We start from the raw sequence: 23,431 nt of genomic DNA, 5'->3' as shown, positions 1-23,431 counted from the left end.
GAGCCGAGATTGTGCCATTGCACTCCAGTTTGGGTAACAGGGAGACTCTGTCTCAAAAACAAAAAACAAAAAAGCAACTGGACATTTGGTGTGTGTTATTATTGTGCTGATTGATTAGGCTGAGTTCAGACTAGAAAGATCTTAGTACTGAAGAAATGACTTTATCCAGTAGTCAACAGCAGTGAGTGTGCTCATGTGCAGCCTAGCATGTTTATGATGTTGTTTCAGAAAGATCCCCTTGGAAACAGGATGAGGTTGTCTTGGAAGATAAATGGGGGATAAGAAGGAGGAAAAAATAGCAAGCTCATCAGTCCACAGTTAGGAAAAGTTTTTTCCATTTAATACTAGACTTTCAAGGATTGAGATGCAAGCTTTGTATGCAATTACATCCAATGTTAAAATTGGTAATACATAATTTACAAAGATTAACATCAAAACAATCATCTATTTAGATATGCTTTTGTAAAAAGGAAATATATTAGCAGCATTTATATTTTCCGCAATCACACAGCCTACAGACATGCAGACTAACTCTGTATCTATTTGCAGTGATGTAGTGCTTTGCCCCGCATTTCAAACACCAAAACCCGCCTGGCAGCTGGGGGGTTCTTTTTATTTCGTTATTATAAAATAACTGAAAAATAAAAAAAGGCATTAATTTCTACACCAGTAAGAAAAAACAAGTTTTTGCACTTACCTAACATTTGATTGTCTAAAAAACATTTCAGTTTTTTTTTAGTCTTTCAACAAAAGAAAGATAAAATGACAGAGCGTAGTGTCTTTTGCTTCTGTTCTCGCATTTTACAAAGTTTTTTTTTCTTTTTCATCTTTTTTAAAATTTTAGTGTTTAACACTATAAAGGAAACATTGAATTTTAATCTCTTTCTTGTCATTTTCTCGCTTTTGACTAAAAGGAGACCCCCAAAGTGCCCCTAGTCCCACCTCCCTCCCACCCACTCCCTGCAATGAAAAACAAAAGAAACCACTCAAACGGGCTTGGACATGCGATTTTTCCAGCTCCACATGTGAGTATCTTATACCCAGGTCTCTTAGTAATGTACAGTGCTTCTCTACAGTAAGAAAATACTCCAAACTATTTTCTTAATTCTCTTTTTTCTTTAATAAAATATTTATTTTGCTTTTTTCTCTGCTCAAGGGGATCATTGGCATCCCCTCTCTCTTTTGTTTTTTCCTCAAGAATGACACAGAAAGGGGAAAAAGGAAAAAATATTTAATGGAATGGAAGGTGGTCAATGTGTCTACCTAAACGAGTCAGAGCATCGTCACCATAAGAGGAAATGTACAATTAGGACAGCATTGGTCCAATATTAGAAAAAAGTAATGGGGACATGTTTACTATTGTATTGCTTACCAATCACACAGCAGGTGTGTGTGTGTGTGTATATATATATATACACACACACACACATATATATACACACACATACACACATATATATATACACACACACACACAACTTGGCACATTTAAAAACCATCTTTTCTCTTATAAGAACATCTAAAACATATATGCATATGTATGTCTGAAAAGACAACAAAGCTTTTTAAATTTTATTTTTAAAGAGACAGTATAGTCTGTTAACTTCTGGTCAAGAGAGTAGGAAGGAAGGAGACACCCTGGATATACCTCCTGATGTCATTCAGGAGGGTGAGGGAAGATGGGCTAGGGGTGAAGAGAAATACACTGTCTCTTTAAGAAAGGGACATTGAAAACTGTACAATTAAGAAAACAAGAGTAGTGTTTTCAATTGATAATCTATACTCACAACAAATACTCTGATAGGTGAATACTGCTGAACAGTTTATGTAGTGACTTTTGTTGCAGGGGTGGGTTTAGAGTTCTTTTTATGTAGGTTTTTAAATGATTTTATTTTGAACTGAATCTCCATTTGCACAGCACAGCAGACACACAAGAACTACAGCCATTAAAAACAGCATGTGTGCTGGCGGGGGCCTGGCTTTCTCATTAGAAAAAAATATGTTTGACAGGTTATGAAGGGTAAAACAAAAATAATTGCAAGAACTACCGTGCCCTTCTGACCCCATGGGGGCCTTCCCTATCCCATGATTCCATTTTGGGGAGTAGAGGTAGGGAGGGGGCAGCAGTTACAAGTGCTTTGAGCTGTCAACTCACATTTTACTTTGACCTGGTTGGGCAAGAAAGGAGAGACAAACTTCCCTAGTCAGGTATCTAGGAAGAAGCCTCAGCTACTGTTTCTGTTTAAGGTCTCTGGGGTAGCTCTTGGAGCCAACAGAGAATAGATGGGGTAGGAATAGGGATCCTGGCCCTATCCCTTTGGATTTTGAGTTATACCTGGGTATAGGAAGCAGCTTCTTCGCAATGCCTGTGGGATCTGAGGATGACAGAAAAACCTAAGCTGTGGGGTGGGGCAAATGCTATAAAGTACCAGTAGGTTCTGGTCATCAATGTGGTCCTCCCTCCTCTCTACGTTATTAACCCTTAAGGTGAAGCAATGGAGAGGAAAATTAATTAACCTGAACTGTCTTGGACAGAACCCTTTCCTCTCCCTCTCCACTAGCTCCAAGGCTTATTAAGTACCTAATGTCAACAACATGGCCCCATTCCCCTTGCCCAGATGGACCCTTCCCACCCCTGTCTATACCCAGAGAGCAGGAGGCAGGACTGATTAGCTCCACTGGATCCCAGATGCTTGAGGTTCTCATTCTTTGAGGGTCACTTTCGAAAGCTGTTTTCTGGGATAAACAAAGTACGCCTTCGCAGTTTCCTGCCTGATCCTTCCTCCAGCAAGTAGGTCACATCAATGGCTGAAAACAGAACCAAGGAGGCTCATCAAAATACCAATCTCCTACTCCTTATTCCAGATTTGAGCTCTAAGGAGAGCACACGAACTCAATGATTCCTTTTCTGACCTATAAGCAATTTAGCCCATCCTCCACCAACCCTACGTGAAAAAGGTGGTTCTTTAGAGGAGATCATCTCACCTTCCAGTTTCACTACCAAGATATAACTAAAAGCAAGCCTATAAAAGAACTATACCATTTTCTTAGAATACTTTGGATGCTGAACCAGTAATTACAATTTTTTTCCATTCCCTCTCATTTCGCATTTATCTTAAACCCTAGATATGAACCTGATTCTTCTTACCATTTTTTCCAGGGATTTTTTCAAGGAGATTGAGCAAGATCTGGTTGAGTCGTTCCCGTTGGTTATGCCGTCGTTCCTCAGGGGTACAGGTTGACTGGGGTTCTTGACTACTTTCCTCTGTTTTTTTTTCACCCTCACTGACGTTAGCAGTGGCCCCTTCCCGTTCTGGCTCCTCCAGGCTGGATATCTCATTGGCTGCTTGCTCTTGACTGGCCAGAACCTCTTCAATCAAGGGTAGAGCATCATCCTCCTGGCCCAAGTCTTTTAGGGGTGGCTTTGAGCGCTCAGACTTCCAGGATGATCTGCCAGAAGGATATCTGAATTTAGTGTAAGACACTTGAGGAGGAAAAGGGGATGAAGGGTAGGAGGCCTCAAGATGGCTTGAGATCCTGGAGTCCAGCAGTTAGAGCCTTAGCTTGAGGTAAGAAACTTGACTCTCGTTTTCACTTTATATTATTTGAATAAAACACTACCTTTACCAGAAATTTATTTGTAAAATTCAACTTTTATTATTTCTCTTAGGAATATGCACAAATGGTATAGGAATCCATAAAATATACAAGGGCTAATAAAATTGCTTAGCTGGTTCTAAATGACTGCTTCATGACTAGAGAAGTACGGCACAACCTTGTGATGCCAATAATCCAACTACAATAATAAATATTTAAATGGAGTTTTAAATTTTCGTGCTTCCCTTTTTCATATCAATAGTCTAATATTTTCTCCCTTATGGTAAGCTATTGGTGTAGGTAAAGCAGTTGTTATGCCCCCATTCAACAGATGAGGAGACTGAAGAAAAAGCCTTCTGTCATCTTTCTTCAGGAATAATCCTCACATACAAAATAAGCAAAAATAAAAACTATGAACCCATAGTTCATAGCTCAGTGAAAACTGTACTGGCTACATCTGTTCCTTGATAGAGGTACCAAGAGCTGATATACCTTGAGGTAATGGGGAAAGCTTACAGACATCTAAAAGAAACTTTTCTGAGTCTGGAGTTCTGTTCCAAATCTCTGTCTCTACTCCCTGCACATCTCTCTGTTGCTCCAATTAAGGCTCCATAATGGGACCACATCTACTGAAATTTAGTTCTTCCATAGTGCTGGCACTACACTGGGCTACTCTGCAGAGAATACCCAGTCCTAGAAGTGGAGCTGAGTGGGTAGTTGTTTGTTTTCTTGATCCATTCAAGCTCTTAGTCAATCCCTTAGGATCCTCATATCCCCCCATGGGACTTACCGTCCTCCATTCCTCTTGTAGTTGTCTGGGACGTAATGAGGCTGCAGAGAAGAAAAGGAAGAGGTAAGCATATTGTAGAAGCTGGGAGAGCTAGCTCTTCTCTGGGGCCAGTCAGGATAAGGAACACAGTAGGGCAGTAGACAAGTTGGGTGACTTTGTTTTAAGATGAGAAATTTAGTACTTCTATGAATATGCAGGCCACAATGATTATCAGCATTTTGTGCTCCCAGGATGACAATGGGAGGGATAAGTGCACAATTTTCTCTACCCCATTTCACCTTTTAAATACAGTCATACGTCGCTTGGGGACATATGGGGATATGTTCTGAGAAATATGTCATCAGGTGATTTGATTGTTATGTAAACATCATAAAGCATCCTTACACAAACCTAGATAGTATAGCCTACTATACACCTAGGCTATTTAGTATAGCCTATTGCTCCTAGGCTACAAGCCTATATATACAGCACAGTACTGTACTGAATACTGTAGGCAGTTGTAATACCATGGTAAGTATTGTGTATCTAAACATAGAAAAGGTATTACATTGCGGTATGTTACGACAGCTATGACATCACTAGATGATAGGAAGGAATTCTTCAGCTCCATTATAATCTTACGGGATCACCGTTGTATATGCAGTCCAATGTTGACTGAAACATGTTGCACATGACTGTAGTTAAGGCTGGGGTTTCAAAGCTAGTCAGTAAGCTATTGATTGAGCAAGCAAAACCAAATAAGTCTAGATGCGAGGAAAGACCTGGTGGTGGGCAGAGAATACAAAAGACGGTCTGGAAAATTAAAAAAAAAAAAAAATAGGGAAAATAGGAACATATTGCTTTGTTTTCTGGTTAGCTTATTTTTCTTTCTTTTTTTTTTTTTGAGAGTCTTGTCCTGTTGCCAGGCTGGAGTGCAGTGGTGCGATCTTGGCTCACTGCAATCTCTGCCTCTGGGTTCAAGCGATTCTTCTGCCTCAGCCTCCTGAGTAACTGGGATTACAGGTGCATGCCACCATGCCCGGCTAATTTTTGTATTTTTAGTAGAGATGGGGTTTCACCATGTCGGCCAGGCTGGTCTCAATCTCCTGACTTTGTGATCCACCCGCCTCAGCCTCCCAAAGTTCTGGGATTACAGGTGTGAGCCACCGTGCCTGGCCCTGGTTAGATTATTTCTAAGGATTCCAGGGTGACAGCTATGACTTTTGACAGGCCCACTAAAAGAAGACTCAAAGATGAGGAGCTCAGCCAGGGTTTTATTAGAACAAACAGATGAATGGATGATCAAAATCTTTATGGAATGATGAATGACAAAACGTATAATTGGCACACGGTTCTCAACAATTTGAAAGAAAAAATACCAGGAAAAAGCCTGACAATGAAAATGTTAATAATGGTTATTTTCTGGATAGTGGAGTATATATATAACTTTTTTCCTCTTATGCTTCTATACTTAATTTTTTTTTTTTTTTGAGACAGGGTCTCTGTCACTCAGGCTGGAGTGCAGTGGCACAATCAGCTTACTGTAACCTCAAACTCCTGGGCTCAAGTGATCCTCCTGTCTCAGCCTCCCAAGGTGCTGAGATTACACACGTGAGCCACCATGATGTTTATACAATAAACACCACCACAAATTTTGTTTTGTTGTTGTTGTTGTTGTTTTGTTTTGTTTTGAGATGGAGTCTCGCTCTGTCACCCAAGCTGGAGTGCAATGGCGCGATCTTGGCTCACTGCAATCTCTGCCTCCCAGGTTCAAGCGATTCTCCTGCCTCAGTCTCCTGAGTAGCTAGGATTACAGGTGCGCGCCACCACACCTGGCTAATTTTTGTATTTTTAGTAGAGACGGGGTTTCAATGTTCACAATTTTTTTTTTTTTTTTGAGACGGGGTCTCGCTCTGTCACCCAGGCTGGAGTGCAGTGGCGTGATCTTGGCTCACTGCAAGCTCTGCCTCCTGGGTTCACGCTATTCTCCTGCCTCAGCCTCCCGAGTAGCTGGGACCACAGGCATCTGCCACCACACCTGGCTAATTTGTTGTATTTTTAGTAGAGAGGGGGTTTCACCGTGTTAGCCAGGATGGTCTTGATCTCCTGACCTCATGATCCGCCCACCTTGGCCTCCCAAAGTGCTGGGATTACAGGTGTGAGCCACCGCGCCTGGCTCACAAGTTTTATATAATGATTGTGTCTTCCATTTTTAATGCAGGCATAAAAAGAAAAAGCACTGAATTATTTTCTGTGAAGGTTCTTCTTTTACGGGTGTGTTCTCAATGAGAGAGAGGAAAAAAAGGAGTTTTTCAGGGTTTTTGCTTCTTAAAATTATGGGTGTGAAAGACAAAACAAAACAAAAATCTACAGAATGGGGCTCGCCAGCAAAGGTTAAACAGACGAAAGAGAAAAGAGGAAAGGTATAACACTATATCAACAATTTTCTGAGATACAGTCTATGTGAGGAAATGTACTTATGCTGTTCAAATGTCCCAAAAATAGAGACAGAGATATCCATAGTTTGGGATGGAATTTGGATGAAGAAGCAGAGAACTACGTGAAGATTTTCGCTCAGTGAATTTCATGCATGAACCAGATTGTCCTAACATGTAGTGTTAAGAAAGGAAGGAGACTCACCGAGAAATCTTTTTTGGGAGTGAGCTTCTTGGGGAAGTGATCAAAAGCATAGGGTTTGGTGCAGACAGGATAGCGGTTCCGGTGGATCTTGTAAAACAGGTGTGCTGACTTGTCAAGCCGATAATCACAGATGTACACATCTTGCTCCTTTACTCCTTTGGGTCTCCCTATGGGTCCAACCAGTGTTAAGGAATCCTATTTAGCCATTTCTCCCCCTGAGCTGCCCAAAGACCCCATACACACCAATGGGAGAGCAGCTAGACCCTTAAAACCCTACATGGTAGCTATTTAGAGAGGCAGGACAACTAAGCATTTGGTAGTTGCTGGACAAAGAGTTCTCAGACACTAGTGTCAACAAAGGATAAAGTAAATATACAGCAGAATGGATGGAAATAAACCAGAAATGTAAACTGAGTGCTGCAGGGATGTGTGAGGGAGTATTTTGAGGGAAAAACCGAGCAGGTTACGGGCAGTTACAAGAAAAGAACAGAGGCATAAATTTGAGGGAAGCACATTTGTAAATGAACACTTTTTAACTGAGACAAGGAGGACTCATCAGTATCACACAGAACTGCAAGCAGTCTGTCAGTTTTGGAATGGAATACGTAGTCTTTTAGACTATTTTGCTATGATTCTGAGAGAACAGTCTAGGAAACTGAACTCTGCTAATAGTGACAAATAACATATATTGAGCTTTTACTCTAAGCCATAAACTAGGCTGAGTGCTTTTGTAGATTATTTTATATAATCTTTTAAGAACTCTTTAAAATAGATAGTCCTTATTTTCAATGGGAAACTGATACTTAGATTAAGTAAATTCCACAAAGGAACATAGATAAATTGTGGTAGAGCTGGAATTTGAAATTAGTACACAGTATTAACAAAATTAACTAAATTTAATAAAAAAGAATAAACTTTTATTGAGTACTAAGCACTAGGTAAAAGAAAGGAAAAAATATAGTAGAGCTCTCTGAAGTTTCATAGCTAGCCTTGGAGAATCTTTCATCATATACAGGCAATCATATACAGGCAAGAAGAATGGGGTGGGCAATGAACAGGAGACATGAGGTCATTGAAGTCTTTTTTTTTTTTTTTTTTTTTTTTGAGGCAGGGTTTCATTCTGTTGCACAGGTTGGAGTGCAGTGGTGCGATCTTGGCTCACTGCAACCTCTGCCTCCCAGGCTCAGCAATCCTCCCAGTAGTTGGGACTACAGGCCTACACTGCCATGCCCAGCTACAGAGGCAGAGTTTTGCCACGTTGGCCAGGCTGGTCTCACACTCCTGGGCTTAAGCAATCTGCCTGCCTCGGCCTCCCACACCGCTGGGATTACCAGCGTGAGCCACTGCACTTGGCTGAGGTCATTTTTTAACTAGCCCAGATCACTTACCTTTACAATACGTATAAAGGTCCAACACACAGCAGGTCCCCACTACAGCCTCCAAGGGAATGATCTCATAGAGTGGCACCCGAAATAGTTCATTATGATAGAACCGACGGGATGGAGAGTGGTGTGTTTCGTGGGGACGGAAATAATGGTGACCAAAGGCAAACCGTTCCTCTCTAAAACAATGGAAAAGTGAGAAGGGAGAGGTTTAGCTGATTAGCAAGATCCTAGTGAACATTCAGCTCCACTGGTACAGCACGGCTGGAAGAAAAGGACAGGACCTCAGCACGTACTTTTCATTCTTCCAAAGCTTCTCAATGCGAAAGATGTCAAGTTTATCTCGGTTAATGTGAGATAACAGTCGATAGGACTGACGGACCGGGTGGCCATCAGGGGTGCGCCGACTATCCCTCATCAGATACACACAGTCACCTAGGAAGACCCAGAACACAGAAGAAACATAAAACAATTCTTGTATGAATTCTGTTAGGCATCTGTTTATCTGACTCAGGGTCTACATAGAACTCATAATCTGAAACAGTATAAATACAGAGAGCTAAAAGCAGCAGTGTTAAGTGATGATAATCAATTCTAGACTATGACAATAATATAAGGGAGGCATTCCATTTCTTGAGCTTCCTATATGTTTTTCCCAGTCTTAAAATTAGCTTTGTAACATGTCTATCATTTCAAATTAGTATTATTTGGTGGAGAGGTGATGCATGTAAGCACAAGGACTACAGATATAAAAACTTATATTCTATTGCTATTTGAGGCCGTATGGAGACAATGACTATGATGGAGACAGCAGAGACTTCCTACTATTCAGAAAGGTCACCTCTGACAAGTAGGGTTAGCTCCTGTATACATACCCTGACGAAGCAGCAAGTCATCTCGGAGCAAACAGATGAAGTAGACACAGCCAGGTTGGGCATAGTGGGGCCGAGGGATCATGGGAACCTCCTGATAGGAGCAGAAAGCCAATGTATAAGGGCTGGAATTACTACATTCAGCCTACTTATTTCTCAACCTAGAATTCTCAATCAAAACTTACTGTTTAGTCATTTCAATATACCACAGATATACAAAAAAGATGAAAGCAACTAGAGCTGTTAAACCTGGAAAAGTGAAGGTAGAGGACAAAACTGATAGGCTGAGTATCTCAATCTATGTTTTATGAAGCACTAATTGTGTAGTTGCTCTACGTAATCTAGGGGCCATATGAAAATGTGTGAAGGGAGACTAATTATTACAATGATTGGGGTATGCTACTGGTATTTAATGCCCAGGGTCCAAGGAAGCCAAACATTCTGAAATGCATCCCTCACAACAAGAACTATTCACCTAAACATGACAACAGCAACATTGTTAAGAAATACTGCCTAAATCTCTTCTTTTTTTAAAAATGACTTGCCCAAAATCACACATATAAAGATAGCAGAGCCAAGCACAGAACCCACTTAATGACTTAGGCAAGCCACTTACCCTCTCTCCTATGAAGTGAGCCTAACACTAACCTTTGCTGATTCTGAGTCCAGTGCTCTTTTCACTTAAACCACTGTCTAACATAAATGACGTTAAGGGTACCAAGTTCTGGATTTTGTAAGCTATTCCTTTCATGGACATCTGATAGTGTTTATAAAAACCTCAGTTTTGTTTTTTTTTTGAAATGGAGTCTCGCTCTGTCGGCAGGCTGGGGTACAGTGGTGCGATCTCGACCCACTGCAACTTCCGCCTCTAGATTCAAGTGAATTCTCCTGCCTTAGCCTCCCGAGTAGCTGGGACTACAGGCACGCAACACCACGCCCAGCTAATTTTTGTATTTTTAGTAGAGACGGGGTTTCACCATGTTAGCCAGGATGGTCTTTTTTTTTTTTTTTTTTTTTTTTTTGAGACTGAGTCTCACTCTGTCACCCAGGCTAGAGTGCAGTGGCGTGATCTTGGCTCATTGCAACCTCTGCCGCCCAGGTTCAAGTGATTCCCCTGCCTCAGACTCCCAAGTAGATGGGATTACAGGCGCCTGCCACTGCACCTAATTTTTTTTTTGCAGTTTTTAGTAGAGATGGGGTTTCACCATATTGGCCAGGCTGGTCTTGAACTCCTAACCCCATGATCCACCCGCCTTGGCCTCTCAAAATGCTGGGATTGCAGCCGTGAGCCACTGCACCCGGCCGAGGATGGTCTTTATCTCTTGACCTTGTGATCTGCCCGCCTCGGCCTCCCAAAGTGCTGGGATTATAGGTGTGAGCCACCATGCCCAGCCTTTTTTTTTTTTTTTTTTTTTTTGAGACAGAGTCTTGCTCTGTTGCCCAGGCTAGAATGCAGTGATGCGATCTTGGCTCACTGCAACCTCTGCCTCCTGGGTTCAAGTGATTTTCCTGCCTCAGACTCCTGAGTAGCTGGGATTACAGGCACCTGCCACTGTGCCTGGCTAAGTTTTGAATTTTTAGTAGAGACAGGGTTTCACCATCTTGGCCAGGCTGGTCTCGAACTCCTGACCTCATGATCCACTGCGCCCGGCCTTTTTTTTTTTTTTTTTTTTAAGAGATGGGGTCTTGCTCTGTCGCCCAGGCTGGAGTGCACTGGCATGATCTTGGCTTACTGCAACATCTGCCTCCCGGGTTCTAGCAGTTCTCTTGCCTCAGCCGCCCAAGTACCTGAGACTTCAGGTGCACGCCTCCATGCCCGGCTAATTTTTTTTGTATTTTAGTAGAGATGGGGTTTCACCGTGTTGCCCAGGCTGGTCTCGAACTCCTGAGCTCAGGCAATCCATCCGCCTTAGCCTCCCAGTGTGCTAGGATTAAAGGCATGAGCGACCGTGCCCGGCCCAAAACCTTAGTTTTATATAGTGCCATTCCTTCCACAGATTTCTAAGTATTTTATTTTCCCTTTGATCATACTCCTGAAATAGGGAAGAACAGAATTATGACCCTTAATGTAAAGTTTAAGAAACCAAGGCCCAGAGAGGCTGAACAACCTATTAAAGGAAATTCTGCAAAGCAGGAGCAGGACAGGTGAGATACCATGTGCTACCTCTCCTACTTATAGATCAGAGTTTTATCAGAGGTTCAGCTTACCCTGTCCACAGGCCTTGGGTCACACTGCTCACAAAGGTAGTGCTCCACATCTGAGTTCACTCCCATACAATCACAGTGCTGCCATACCTGTAGAAAAACATACAGTTTGGGGAACATGGAGGCTATGACTTATTGAGAGTGTCCTGGGATCCCAGAATAAAAAATTAGCAATAGGTCAGGGTAAAGTAAAAGAGGAACTAAGGGATAACTGGGTGAATGATAAATTAGAGATAAATGGTAAAATAGGAGGAAAACAAAATAATGACTGTTCTAAGCAAAAGTATACCAATTGACTCATAATCTATAGATCTGGGCAAATAAAATGGGGAGATGGACAGAGAATAGGAAAACCAATAGACTACTGAACTATTACTAAGTAATTTAAGTAAATGCTACAGCTATTCTGCTTTCAGAATACAGCTACAAAATGTTTTATTTACTCCTGTCTAACTTTAGCCTCCCAACAATCCTATGCGTTACTTACAGCCACTTTACACATCAAGTTATGCATTCACATATATTAGTGGGGACACTAGGGCTCAAATCCAGGCTTTGACTTCTTCATCAGGAGCCCTACATGTATTAACATATTTCACTCTATCAGAGGATTCAATTAATAAAGTATATTATCACTAATGATTCAAAAGGCAAAGCACTATATGAAATACTGTCATTTTCCTTGATCCAGATTATGTGAGAAGTGTACAGTGGAAAGTGGGCAGAAAGAAGGAAAGAGCCAGGCATGGTGGCTCATGCCTGCAATCCCAACGCTTTGGGAGGCCGAGGTGGAGAGATGACTTGAGCTCAGGAGTTCAAGACCAGCCTGGGCAACATGGTGACACCCCATTTCTACAAAAAGTACAAAAAATTAGCCGGGCATGGTGGCACGTGGCACATGCCTATAATCCCAGCTACTCGAGAGGCTGAGGTGGGAGGATTGCTTGAGCCTGGGAGGCAGAGGTTACAGAGAGCTGAGATCGTGCCACTACACTCCAGTGTGGATGACAGAGCAAGATCCTATCTTATAAACAAAACAAAACAAAAAAACAAGAAGAGAGGAGAGAAGGAAAGAAAAAGAAGGGAAGGATAAAGTGAAAGAAAGATAAAAGGAGAAAGGCAATATAGTAAACACAGAAACCTAACAGAAACCAAGGCTAAGTTACAGTTCATAAACAGTCTTTCAAGCCAATCCAAAAGAGGCATGGGCTTCTTCTTTGAATATGGTCACCGTGTTCATCAGGACCAAGCTTCTGCTTCATTTCCTGACCCTCACCATGCACTTGTCACACTGGATCATGAGACCTTCATCCTTGTAGAGGCCACAGATACAGCGAATAACATCGTCATCCTTCTCATGCCCATTCTCCTTTTCAGAGACTGAGGTCTCACTGCTGTCTGCCTCACTTGCTGTCTCTCCCACAATCTCATCAATCTGGGCTGATGCCTCATGCCGGGCATTGTAATAGGCCTTTCGTAGACGGCAAACATCTCTCCCAACTGGGGATTTACGCCCATAGTACTTCTGAAGAAAGCAAATAAAGAAATCATGTTTGGTTCTCTCAATGTGGCTTAACAATTTACCTGAAGAGGTAGCATGACTTTCTTTACCCTCCCATTTTGGTTAACAGATTTTCAATAGTATCAAATATATGGCCAGACAGTTGGTAACAACTTAAACTGAACTAAAATGAATTCAAGTTAGAATCTGCATGTTATTTTTCCATTTGCTCAACTGATCTGTCATTCAATTCCTGTCACGGGCCTTCTTGTCCACAGATCAAATACACAGAGATCATGAAATATGAATTAATATCACAAGCATAATGTACTGTAGAAGTTCAACATACATCTTTGTCTTGTGGATATCTGTGACAGATCTACAGGTGTTGAATCTATGTGGAAGCTGGGTTTCAGTAGGAAGAATGTTACAATTTAAGATTGCTCTAATTCTTCTCCTGCTTGTCTATTTTTCTTTCCCATTTTGTCTTTCAACTTCTATTATTCCTTTATCTAGTAGGCTCTTTTGTCTTCCAAACACCTCTCCAAGGCATGCCAAAATTACTGAATAATTTCCTCTCTTCTATGCACCATACAATAGTCCATCCTGTCCTTTAAATCAGTTCAAGGCCACTTTCTCTCCAATGAGCTTCAGCTATTCCATAATCTATCACTGTGATAATCCTCAATTCCATCCTCAAGATATATTACTGGCCAGGAGCCGTGGCTCACGCCTGTAATCCCAACACTCTGGGAGGCCAAGGCAGGCAGATCACCTGAGGTCAGGAGTTCAAGACCAGCCTGGCCAACATGGTGAAACCCTGTCTCTACTAAAAATACAAAATTAGCCAGGCATGGTGGCAGGCGCCTGTAATCCCAGCTACTCAGGAGGCTGAGGCAGGAGAATCGCTTGAACCCGGGAGGTGGAGGTTGCAGTGAGCTGAGATCACGCTATTGCGCTCCAGCCTGGGTGACAGAGCAAGACTCTGTCTCATTTAAAAAAAAAAAAAATATATATATATATATATATATATATACACACACACACACATATATAAACATTTACCTATGCATATTTCTATATATTTCACATGTACTTATTTTCTTGAGGAAAGAAACTACAGATATTAGTTAAATGTATTAAAATATCTATATAATGCAGTCATAAAGGTTTAATACTAAATTAGTTTTTTACAAAAATTTTTTTTTGGGGGGGAATGATTTAACCTTCCATTCTAGTCCTATCAATGTCTTCATAGATAGCCTTCTATAATATTTAGTATACTGTAACACATACCCCAAGGATACTCAAAAATGACTGGCTTTTCCAACCAGAAATATGGCTGATAGAGGAGGGTAAAAATCTTAAACTTCTAGACTAATTCTCTTCAGAACAAACTTGTGAAATCTGTTTGAAGTCAGTGAAAAATACCTCAGCATTCCGAAAGACTTTGAGCATGTCAGCATCAAAAGCTTCCACTGTCTTATAGTAACCAGTGAGGATCTGCTTCTCTATGGTGATAAGATCTAGGGGATCAGAGATCTTCTCATAATAATCAGCATTCCTGGAACACAAAGCCAGGGTGTCAATCTGGCATACTTAGCACTTTTTAAAAACTCAGATGATTCCCACAAATGTGAACCTACTTTTTCTTTGGGGGAAGGTTCAAAAGTGGAGCTGCCAGTGCTTGCCGGGAAGAATCTGCAAAAGAATGTGAGGTTTAGTAGAAAGATTCCACCATACAAGGGAGGCAAGCATCTCCTAACTGGAAGAGTAGAATCCCTCAAATTAAAAGTGAGAGAAAAACCAAGTATTTTTTTTTTTTTTTTTTTTTTGAGACAGAGTCTCACTCTTGTCGCCCAGGCTGGTGTGCAATGGCATGATCTCAGCTCACTGCAACCTCCACCTCCTGAGTTCAAGCGATTCTCCTGCCTCAGCCTCCCGAGTAGCTGGGACTACAGGCGTGTACCACCACGCCAAGCTACTTTTTTTTTTTTTTTTTGAGACAAGAGTTTCGCTCTGTTGCCCAGGCTGGAGTGCAGTGGCGTGATCTTCGCTCACTGCAAGCTCCACCTCCCGGGTTCATGCCATTCTCCTGCCTCAGCCTCCCGAGTAGCTGGGACTACAGGTGCCCGCCACCATGCCCGGCTAATTTTTTGTATTTTTAGTAGAGACGAGGTTTCACCGTGTTAGCCAGGCTGGTCTCGATCTCCTGACCTCGTGATCTGCCCGCCTCAGCCTCCCAAAGTGCTGGGATTACAGGCGTGAGCCACCGTGTCCGGCCAATTTTTGTATTTTTAATAGAGACAGGGTTTCACCATGTTGGCCAGGATAGTCTCGAACTCCTGACCCTCAGGTGATTCACCTGCCTCGGCCTCCCAAAGTGCTGGGATTACAGGCATGAGCCACTGCGCCTGGCCAAAAATCCAAGTCTTTTTAAGGCCTGTGAAAAATCCACTTTTTCAGATATGTAGATAAAGGCAGGGATCAAATGACAATTCTAAGATTGTCTAGGATATGAAAGATATAGTTGCATCTGCTTGAAAGGTAGCACAATGTTAGTTGGGTAATGAGAAGAACTTCCTATGAAGAATGAGAGATGGGAACTTATTGAGGGTAATCTGCTTAGGGCAAATTACTGCTCAACAAATCTTATAATAGCAAAAAGAATATCTTATCCAAAAAGTGCTTTCTAGTTCTCATTAACTGCCCTTAATTAATAGTAATTTGTTTGGCTGGGAATGGGTGCGGTGGCTCACACCTGTAATCCCAGCACTTTGAGAGGTCAAGGCGGGCAGATCATGAGGTCAGGAGATCAAGACCATCCTGGCTAACATAGGGAAACTCCATCTCTGCTAGAAATAAAAAAATTAGCCGGGCGTGGTGGCATGCACCTGTAGTCCCAGCTACTCGGCAGGCTGAGGCAGGAGAGTTGCTTGAACCCGGGAGGCGGAGGTTGCAGTGAACAGAGATTGTGCCACTGTACTCCAGCCTGGGCGACAGAACAGGACTCCGTCCTAAAAAGAAAAAAGAAAAAGAAAAAGAAAAAGAAAAAAAAAAGACCGGGCGTGATGGCACATGCCTATAATCCCAGCACTTTGGGAGGCTGAGGTGGGCAGATCACGAGGTCAAGAGATTGAGACCATCCTGGCCAACATGGTGAAACCCTGTCTCTACTAAAAACACACACACAAAAAAAATTAGCTGGCCGTGGTGGCACACGCCTGCAATCCCAGCTACTTGGGAGGCTGAGGCAGGAGAATTGCTTGAACCTGGGAGGCAGAGGTTGCAGTGAGCCGAGATTGTGCCACTGCACTCCAGCCTGGGCAACAGAATGAGACTCTGTCTCAAAAAAAAAAAAAAAAAATTAGTTTGGCGGGGCACAGTGGCTCACGCCTGTAATCCCAGCACTTTGGGAGGCTGAGGTGGGCAGAGAACTTGAGGTCAGGAGTTTGAAAACGGCTTGGCTAACATGTTGAAACCCCGTCTCACTACCAAAAAATACAAAATTTAGCTGGGCATAGTGGCGCACACCTGGAGTCCCAGCTACTCAGGAGGCTGAGGTGGGAGAATCATCTGAACCCTTGAGGCGGAGGATGTGGTGAGCCAAGGTTGCACCACTGAACTCCAACCTGGGCGACAGACTGAGACCCTGTCTAAAACAATAAAAATAAAGGCTGGGCATGCTGGCTCACGCCTGTAATCCCATCACTTTGGGAGGCCGAGGCAGGTGGATCACAAGGTCAGGAGTTCAAGACCAGCCTGGCCAATATGGTGAAACACTGTCTCTACTAAAAAATACAAAACTTAGGCAGGTGTGGTGGTGTGCGCCTGTAGTCCCAGCTACTCAAGAAGGCTGAGGCAGGAGAATCGCTGGAACCCAGGAGGTGGAGGTTGCAGTGAGCCGAGATCATGACACTGCACTCCAGCCTGCGTGACAGAGTGAGACTTTGTCTCAAAAAAAAAAAAAAGTAAAATAAAATAAATAAATAAATAAATAAATTACTATTACTCTGTTGGGTATGGATCCAATTAAATTCCAGATATTGAATAATTTAGTACTGTACTGTGAATATTTTCTGTAATTGATTTTTCCTGTAACAGTTACTCTGTATTATGAAAATGGAATTTACGGTGAGGGGCCACTTCTCATTTGCTACCATACTTAATTTCTGGCAATTTCACTAGCAGAGTAAAAGAGCCTGTGTTTCATGCTCAGAATGCAGTGACATGGTAGACATACTTACTGCAGTTTCATGTTCGGTGAGATGAGCCTACTTGAGAATGCAAGACAGACATGGTGGCTCATGCTTATAATCCCAGAACTTTGGGAGGTCAAGGCAGAAGGATCGCTTGAGGCCAGGAGTTCAAGACCAGCCTGGGCAACATAGCAAGACCTCCATCTCAAAAAAAAAAAAAAAAAAAAAAAAGACAGAATGCAGAGAGTGTGATTTATTTTGGGAATGTAAATGGAATAGGTGCCTCAAAATTCAAAACTTTACATCTTACATCTTAGGGCAGTTTGGTCCCCATTTTTCTCTTTATATCCTTAGGTTAAGAAAACTGCAAAAAGCCACTATAATATCAAAGATAATCAGGAGACAGAAAAAGAAATGAAAAAGAAAAGAAATGCCCATGAGCAGTAGCTCATACCTGTAATCCCAGCACTTTGGGAGGCCTAGACAGAAGGATCACTTGAGCCCAGGAGTCTGAGACTAGCCTGGGCAATATAGCAAGACCCTATCTCTATTTATTTAAAAAAAAAAAGAAAAAGAAAAAGAAAAAAAGAACGAATTTGAAGGTGGTTATAGTCACCTTTATAAGAGATGATACCATCACAAATTTCTTTGAAGATCTGGGCTAGGCGGGCTGCCCGAGCCACTTCAATATTTTCCTCTGCAGCTGCCAACCGTCTTGTTCGAACAGATCGAGCTGTCTGCAGGGCAGAGAACTGGGTCATGAAGACATCTGGAAAAATAAAGTGAAAATTAAGTTACAGGAAACAAGGAGCTCTACATGTCTTTCTCTTTCCCAATGGATTCCTTCCATTTGCTCTATTTTCCCCTGAAGTGATTAGGTAGATTAGTGGGCACAGAGTTCTTTCTATCTTCTGTAATGAAAAATCAGGAAACACTGGAATTTACTGGAGACAAAATGCTGCAAGAGGGACCTTAGCTTAGTGCTCAAATGCAATACAGTATAGCAGTTGTAAGTCTGGGCTTCAAAATGAATCTATCAGCATCTGAATTCTGGCGTCACTGCTTATTAGTTGTGTGATCTTGGGCAAGTTATTTAACCCATGGGTCAGCTTCTCAAACATAAAATGAGAACAATGGTAGTACTTCCCTCATAAGGAAATAATGCAGGTTAAATGAGATAATGCTTTTAATGTGTTTAGCTCAGTGCCTGACATGTAAGCACTCTGTAAATGATATCTGTTATTATTAGAAGAAGTAAACTAGTTAGGATGTAAGTTCAAAGAATTTATGCCAATCAAATCATTGACAGGATGTAAGATTCTGGGCAAATGTTTAAATCTATCTAGTTAGCATTCAGCATATCCCTCACACATCACACAGAATTGCTTCTACCTTTTGAGGGGAAGAAGGAAAGGATTAAAAAAAAGAGCATGATCTTTTGAACACTCTGTTTTCAGTTAGAAAGGATGCTTGGACATGCTAGTTCCTCTGCTTTCAGTCTCTTCTACATAATATCTGAACTCAGGAGTGCTGTTATATTATTAATGCATGAAGGTTACAAAAAGGAAATCTGATGGTTTGTGAGTACAGTGCTAATCTGAATGTGAGAAAAAAAGGTCTTCAAACTGATAATGACCCATCCCCCACTGAATCTGAATGTGAGAAATGACCCGTCCCCAGCTGAATCTGAATGTGAGATAAAAAGGTCTTCAAACTGATAATGACCCGTCCACCCACTGATAATTACCCGTCCCCCACCCCAATTTCCCCAGTGGATTTGGTATCACTATTTACTCTGTCTGCAAGTTATTTTCAAGGTAGGAAGTAACAAAGAGGGCCCACTATCTATCTGATACCTAATGACTATTTCAGACTATAGGTCATGTTTGAAAGGCTGTAGAAGGAGGTTTCTTTCTATTCCCTAAAGAGAGGAAAGCTGAAGAACTGGGATGGATAGGTTATTACTGACTGATGTGTACATATTTGGATCATAACTTTTTTGGTCAATACTAAAAGGAGTTGTTAAATAGATTATCTGCTGGAAAGCAACTAAAATAAATTAATAGAAATTCGGCTGAGTGTGGTGGCTTACGCCTGTAATCCCAACACCTTGGGAGGCCAAGGCAGGCGAATCACCTTGATTCCAAGGCAGGAGGTCAGGAGTTCGAGACCAGCCTGGCCAACATGGCAAAACCCCCTCTCTACTAAAAATACAAAAATCAGCCGGGCATGGTGGCGGGTGCCTGTAATCCCAGCTACTCAGGAGGCTGAGGCAGGATAATTGCTTGAACCCAGGAGGCAGAGGTTGCAGTGAGCCTAGATCATGCCATTGCACTCCAGTCTGGGCAACAAGAGTGAAACTGTCTCAAAAAAAAGAAATGTTTCAAATGCCTTACCAGACTTGATATTCCCATCATCTCGGCAGATCCCATTCCAACGGGTATATAATGATGCTGAGTGAATATTATCACTGGTGTGCTTTACTTCCTCCTGTTTTTGACGAATCTTCTCCCAGTTTCGGACCAAGAATACATGATGCTTTAACACAAAGTTCCTGCAAGGAAGGAAAAAAAATCTTCCTTTATTCATTAATTAAATAAGCATGTATTACATGTCTACTCTATGGAAGCCATTGTTAGATGATATACGTGAATTGAGCTGTTGTAAAGAGAATTATATGGGCAAAGCATTACTCAATTTTGTATCTTCAATTTTTTTACATTACATAAAACACATAATATTTACATATTAAATATTAAAGGCTGCAAAAATGCTGGCAAGTGAAACAGCCTGACCAGAAGGCAGAGATTTATTTGTACAAATTCTAAATATAGTTGTCAAGATGAAGTAGGGTCTCAGGATCAGCTATAACAAGGAGAACTGGACTGGCAAATGAAGGCAAAGACACGTAAGATGGATACGCACTGGGCAAACTATGTTAGGTGCAGTGCTGCCATATGGTTCCCTAAACTTACTACTTTTTTTTTGAGTCGACGTCTCCCTCTGTTGCCTAGGCTGGAGTACAGTGGCATGATCTCAGCTCACTGCAACCTCTGCTTCCCAGGTTCAAGCGATTCTCTCAGCCTCCTGAATAGCTGGGGTTATAGGTGCCTGCCACCACGCCCAGCTAATTTTTGTATTTTTAGTAGAGACGGGGTTTCCCCATGTTGGCCAGGCTGGTCTTGAACTCCTGACATCAGGTGATCCACCCGCCTCGGCCTCCCAAAGTGCTGGGATTACAGTGGTGGCGTGAGCCACCGTGCCTGGCCCTGGTTCCCTAAACTTAAATGAATTATGTGTATCTTGACTGATCCTATACAATTTTGATGATTCCATTATTCAATTTCCACAACAGGACATATGTAAATAGATGTGATCTTGGATAAATCTCAAGGTATGTGTCTCACTTCTCACTTAAATGAAGATTAGACTAATTTTCTAGTTCCTGCACATTGGAATCCCCTGGGAGACTTTAAAAACTACTGATACCTGGGTTCTACCTCTGCAAATTCTCATTTAAGTGGTCTAGGGTGTGGCCTGGGCCTTGGGAGTTTTTCAAAGTTCCCCATGCTAATAGGCAGCCAAAGTAGAGAACCACTGGACTGGTTTTTCCGAAACTTAAAATTTCTACAACTCAAAGGGAAATAGAATGAAAGGGGCTAAAATTACACAATGGTTATAAATAAATATAAACTTTCAACAAATAGGACATACTCACTTGTTTGCTTCTGAAAGGGACAATTCTTATCTGAATACAGGGAACAGCAGAAATTACCACTAAAGATCCTTTCTATTGCTCTGTTAATATGTCAACAAAGCAGGTATTCTGTTTTATTTTTTTTGCTTTTTGTTTTTTTTTTTGTTTTTTGAGACGGAGTTTTGCTCTCGCTGCCCAGGCTAGAGTGCAATGGCGTGATCTTGGTTCACTGCAACCTCCACCTCCTGGGTTCAAGCAATTCTCCTGCCTCAGCCTCCTGAGTAGCTGAGATTACAGGCATGCACCACCATGCCTGGCTAATTTTGTATTTTTAGTAGAGACAGGGTTTCTCCATGTTGGCCAGGCTGGCCTCAAACTCCCGACCTCAGGTGATCCGCCTGCCTTGGCCTCCCAAAGTGGTGGGATTACAGGTGTGAGCCACTGCGCCCTGCCAAAGCAGGTATTCTTAATTTTTTCTCTACTGTGGACTCCTTTGACAGTCTGATGAAGCCTATGGAACCATTCTCTGAACAATTATTTTTAAATTACTTCAAAAAATTTAAATTATTGGCCAGGCGTGGAGGCTCACGCCTGTAATCCCAGCACTTGGGGAGGCTGAGGCAGGTGGATCACAAGGTCAGGAGATCGAGACCATCCTGGCTAACATGGTGAAACCCTATCTCTACTAAAAAATATAAAAAAATTAGCCACGCGTGGTGGCACGTGCCTGTAGTCCCAGCTACTCGGGAGGCTGAGGCAGGAGAATGGTGTGAACCCAGGAGGCGGAGCTTGCAGTGAGCCGAGATCGCACCACTGCACTACTGCACTCCAGCCTGGGCGACACAGCGAGACTCCGTCTCAAAAAAAACAAAAACAAAAACAAAAAAACAAGGTCTTTCCATGTTGCCGAAGATGGTCTTGAATTCCTGGGCTCAAGTAATTTTCCTGCCTCAGCCTCCTGAGTAGATGGGTCTACAGGGATATGTGGAAATGTTATTTCATTTAGAAATCAGGGAACATAAGATGGTTTGGTGTGCTGGCTCGTATCTGTAATCCCAATGCCTTGGGAGATCAGGGCAGGAGGATAGCTTGAGCCCAGGAGTTTAGGACCAACCTGGGCAACATAGTGAGACCTTGTCTCTACAAAAAAAAAAAAAAAAAAAAAAAAAAAATTAGCCAGGTATGGTGGCACGTGCCTGCAGACCCAGCTACTTGGGAGGATGATGCAGGGGGATCACTTAAGCCCAGGAGTTGAGCCAGGCCTCTGTATTCCAGCCTGGGTGACAGAGTAAGATCCCAGCTCTACACACACACACACACACACACACACACACACAAAAGGGTAAGACTAAAAAAAAAAAAAAAAAAAAATTGTATTTCTTCCATCCAGGTTCACAGATCCCCTGAACCCTTTGGCTTAAGACAAAAGAAAGTGGATCAACAATATAGAAGTTTCATAATTTTTTACACAGATAAGCAATCATGTAACTTACAAAGAACATGGATAAGGATATTTCCTTTTTACCTTTCACGATTGGACATTGGCTTCATCTGTAATTGGGGGGTCAATCTAGTTGGGGTGTTGATATTTTCACTGGGTTCCTCAGAGAGATGGCCTCTCTGAAAAAGAGATGGATCAGATTAGAGATTTAAAAAAATATCAGTCAGAAATAATCTCCAAGAATATTAAAACCACTCTTAAGATGCCACCCTCTGGTAATTCCCTTATTCCAGCAATTGCCTCAAAGCATCTCATGAACAGCTTTTGGGGAAAGTCATTAGATAATTATTCACCCTTTTCTTCAGCTTGTGCTTAGACTTTCTCTTCTCTTTTGACCGTCCAGATTTTTTGTGTGTGGCCATGGGCTGGCTGTTTTTGCTGCTGGTGAGTCCATTCACACGCTGACTCTTGCCTCCGATGATTCCTCGACATTTCTCAAAGCCACACTTACAAAGTTGCTTTGAAGGGAGAGAATAATTTTTTTATTTTTATTTTTTTAAGGCAGGGTCTTTCCTGTCACTCAGGCTGAAGTACAATAGTATGATGATGGCTCACTGCAGTCTCAACCTCCTGGGCTCAACTGATCCTCCTATCTCAGCCTCCCCAGTAGCTGACATTACAGGTGCGTGCCACTATGCCAGGCTAATTTTTGTATTTTGTGTAGAGACAGGGTTTCGCCATGTTGACCAGGCTGGTCTCGAACTCCAGGGCTCAAGCAACTCTCCCACCTTGGCCTCCCAAAGTGCTGGGATTACAGGTGTGAGCCACTGTGACCAGCTGAGAATAATTTTTTTTTAGCTTGCAGTCTCATTTACTAGCTTAAAGAGGATTCCTGAGCATTTGGACACACATTAAGTATAAATCAAGAAATTTGCATATAGGTGAAAACAACTGATTGAGAGTATAAATAGAAATGGGTTTCCACTGGAATAGAAATGATGGATTAAATTTTAGGAAAACTTCTTCCCCAGAAAAGTTAACTGAGTGGAGACCAAAAATCACAGGGCAATCTCTTTCTTCAAAGTAATTGGGCACTATGTATCTCAGACAGGTGGAATACAGAGTAAA

General features: G+C 42.0%; 1 protein-coding gene and 1 non-coding gene across 16 annotated transcripts in view; both read right to left on the bottom strand.

The window, feature by feature from the left end:
- Positions 1-318: 318 nt before the first annotated feature.
- ASH1L (ASH1 like histone lysine methyltransferase) overlaps positions 319-23,431 on the bottom strand; it is a 228,048-nt gene continuing 204,935 nt past the window's right edge. For 6 of the 15 annotated variants that reach the window (XM_054672121.2, XM_054672126.2, XM_054672124.2 and 3 more), the window contains 15 exons: positions 22,657-22,821; positions 22,388-22,482; positions 19,562-19,719; positions 17,782-17,934; positions 14,613-14,667; positions 14,398-14,530; positions 12,742-12,990; positions 11,469-11,555; positions 9,264-9,354; positions 8,685-8,823; positions 8,395-8,567; positions 7,007-7,173; positions 4,388-4,428; positions 3,149-3,465; positions 319-2,808 (listed from right to left, as the gene is read on the bottom strand). In XM_054672121.2, the coding sequence (XP_054528096.1) occupies positions 2,717-2,808; positions 3,149-3,465; positions 4,388-4,428; positions 7,007-7,173; positions 8,395-8,567; positions 8,685-8,823; positions 9,264-9,354; positions 11,469-11,555; positions 12,742-12,990; positions 14,398-14,530; positions 14,613-14,667; positions 17,782-17,934; positions 19,562-19,719; positions 22,388-22,482; positions 22,657-22,821 (2,115 nt within the window). In that variant the 3' untranslated portion in view covers positions 319-2,716. Of the gene's footprint in view, positions 2,809-3,148; positions 3,466-4,387; positions 4,429-7,006; positions 7,174-8,394; positions 8,568-8,684; positions 8,824-9,263; positions 9,355-11,048; positions 11,294-11,468; positions 11,556-12,741; positions 12,991-14,397; positions 14,531-14,612; positions 14,668-17,781; positions 17,935-19,561; positions 19,720-22,387; positions 22,483-22,656; positions 22,822-23,431 lie in introns of those variants that run through there. The other 9 variants (XM_054672129.2, XM_054672143.2, XM_054672135.2 and 6 more) reach the window with 6 other exon arrangements.
- Positions 11,437-11,531, bottom strand: MIR555 (microRNA mir-555). The gene has a single exon (NR_035905.1). It is a non-coding gene; the product is annotated as a microRNA mir-555 (primary transcript).

The sequence above is a fragment of the Pan troglodytes genome, chromosome 1 (assembly GCF_028858775.2).
Source record: "Pan troglodytes isolate AG18354 chromosome 1, NHGRI_mPanTro3-v2.0_pri, whole genome shotgun sequence".
In the NCBI taxonomy this organism is placed as follows: Eukaryota; Metazoa; Chordata; class Mammalia; order Primates; family Hominidae; genus Pan; species Pan troglodytes.
This window is presented reverse-complemented; position numbering and strand designations above follow the sequence as displayed.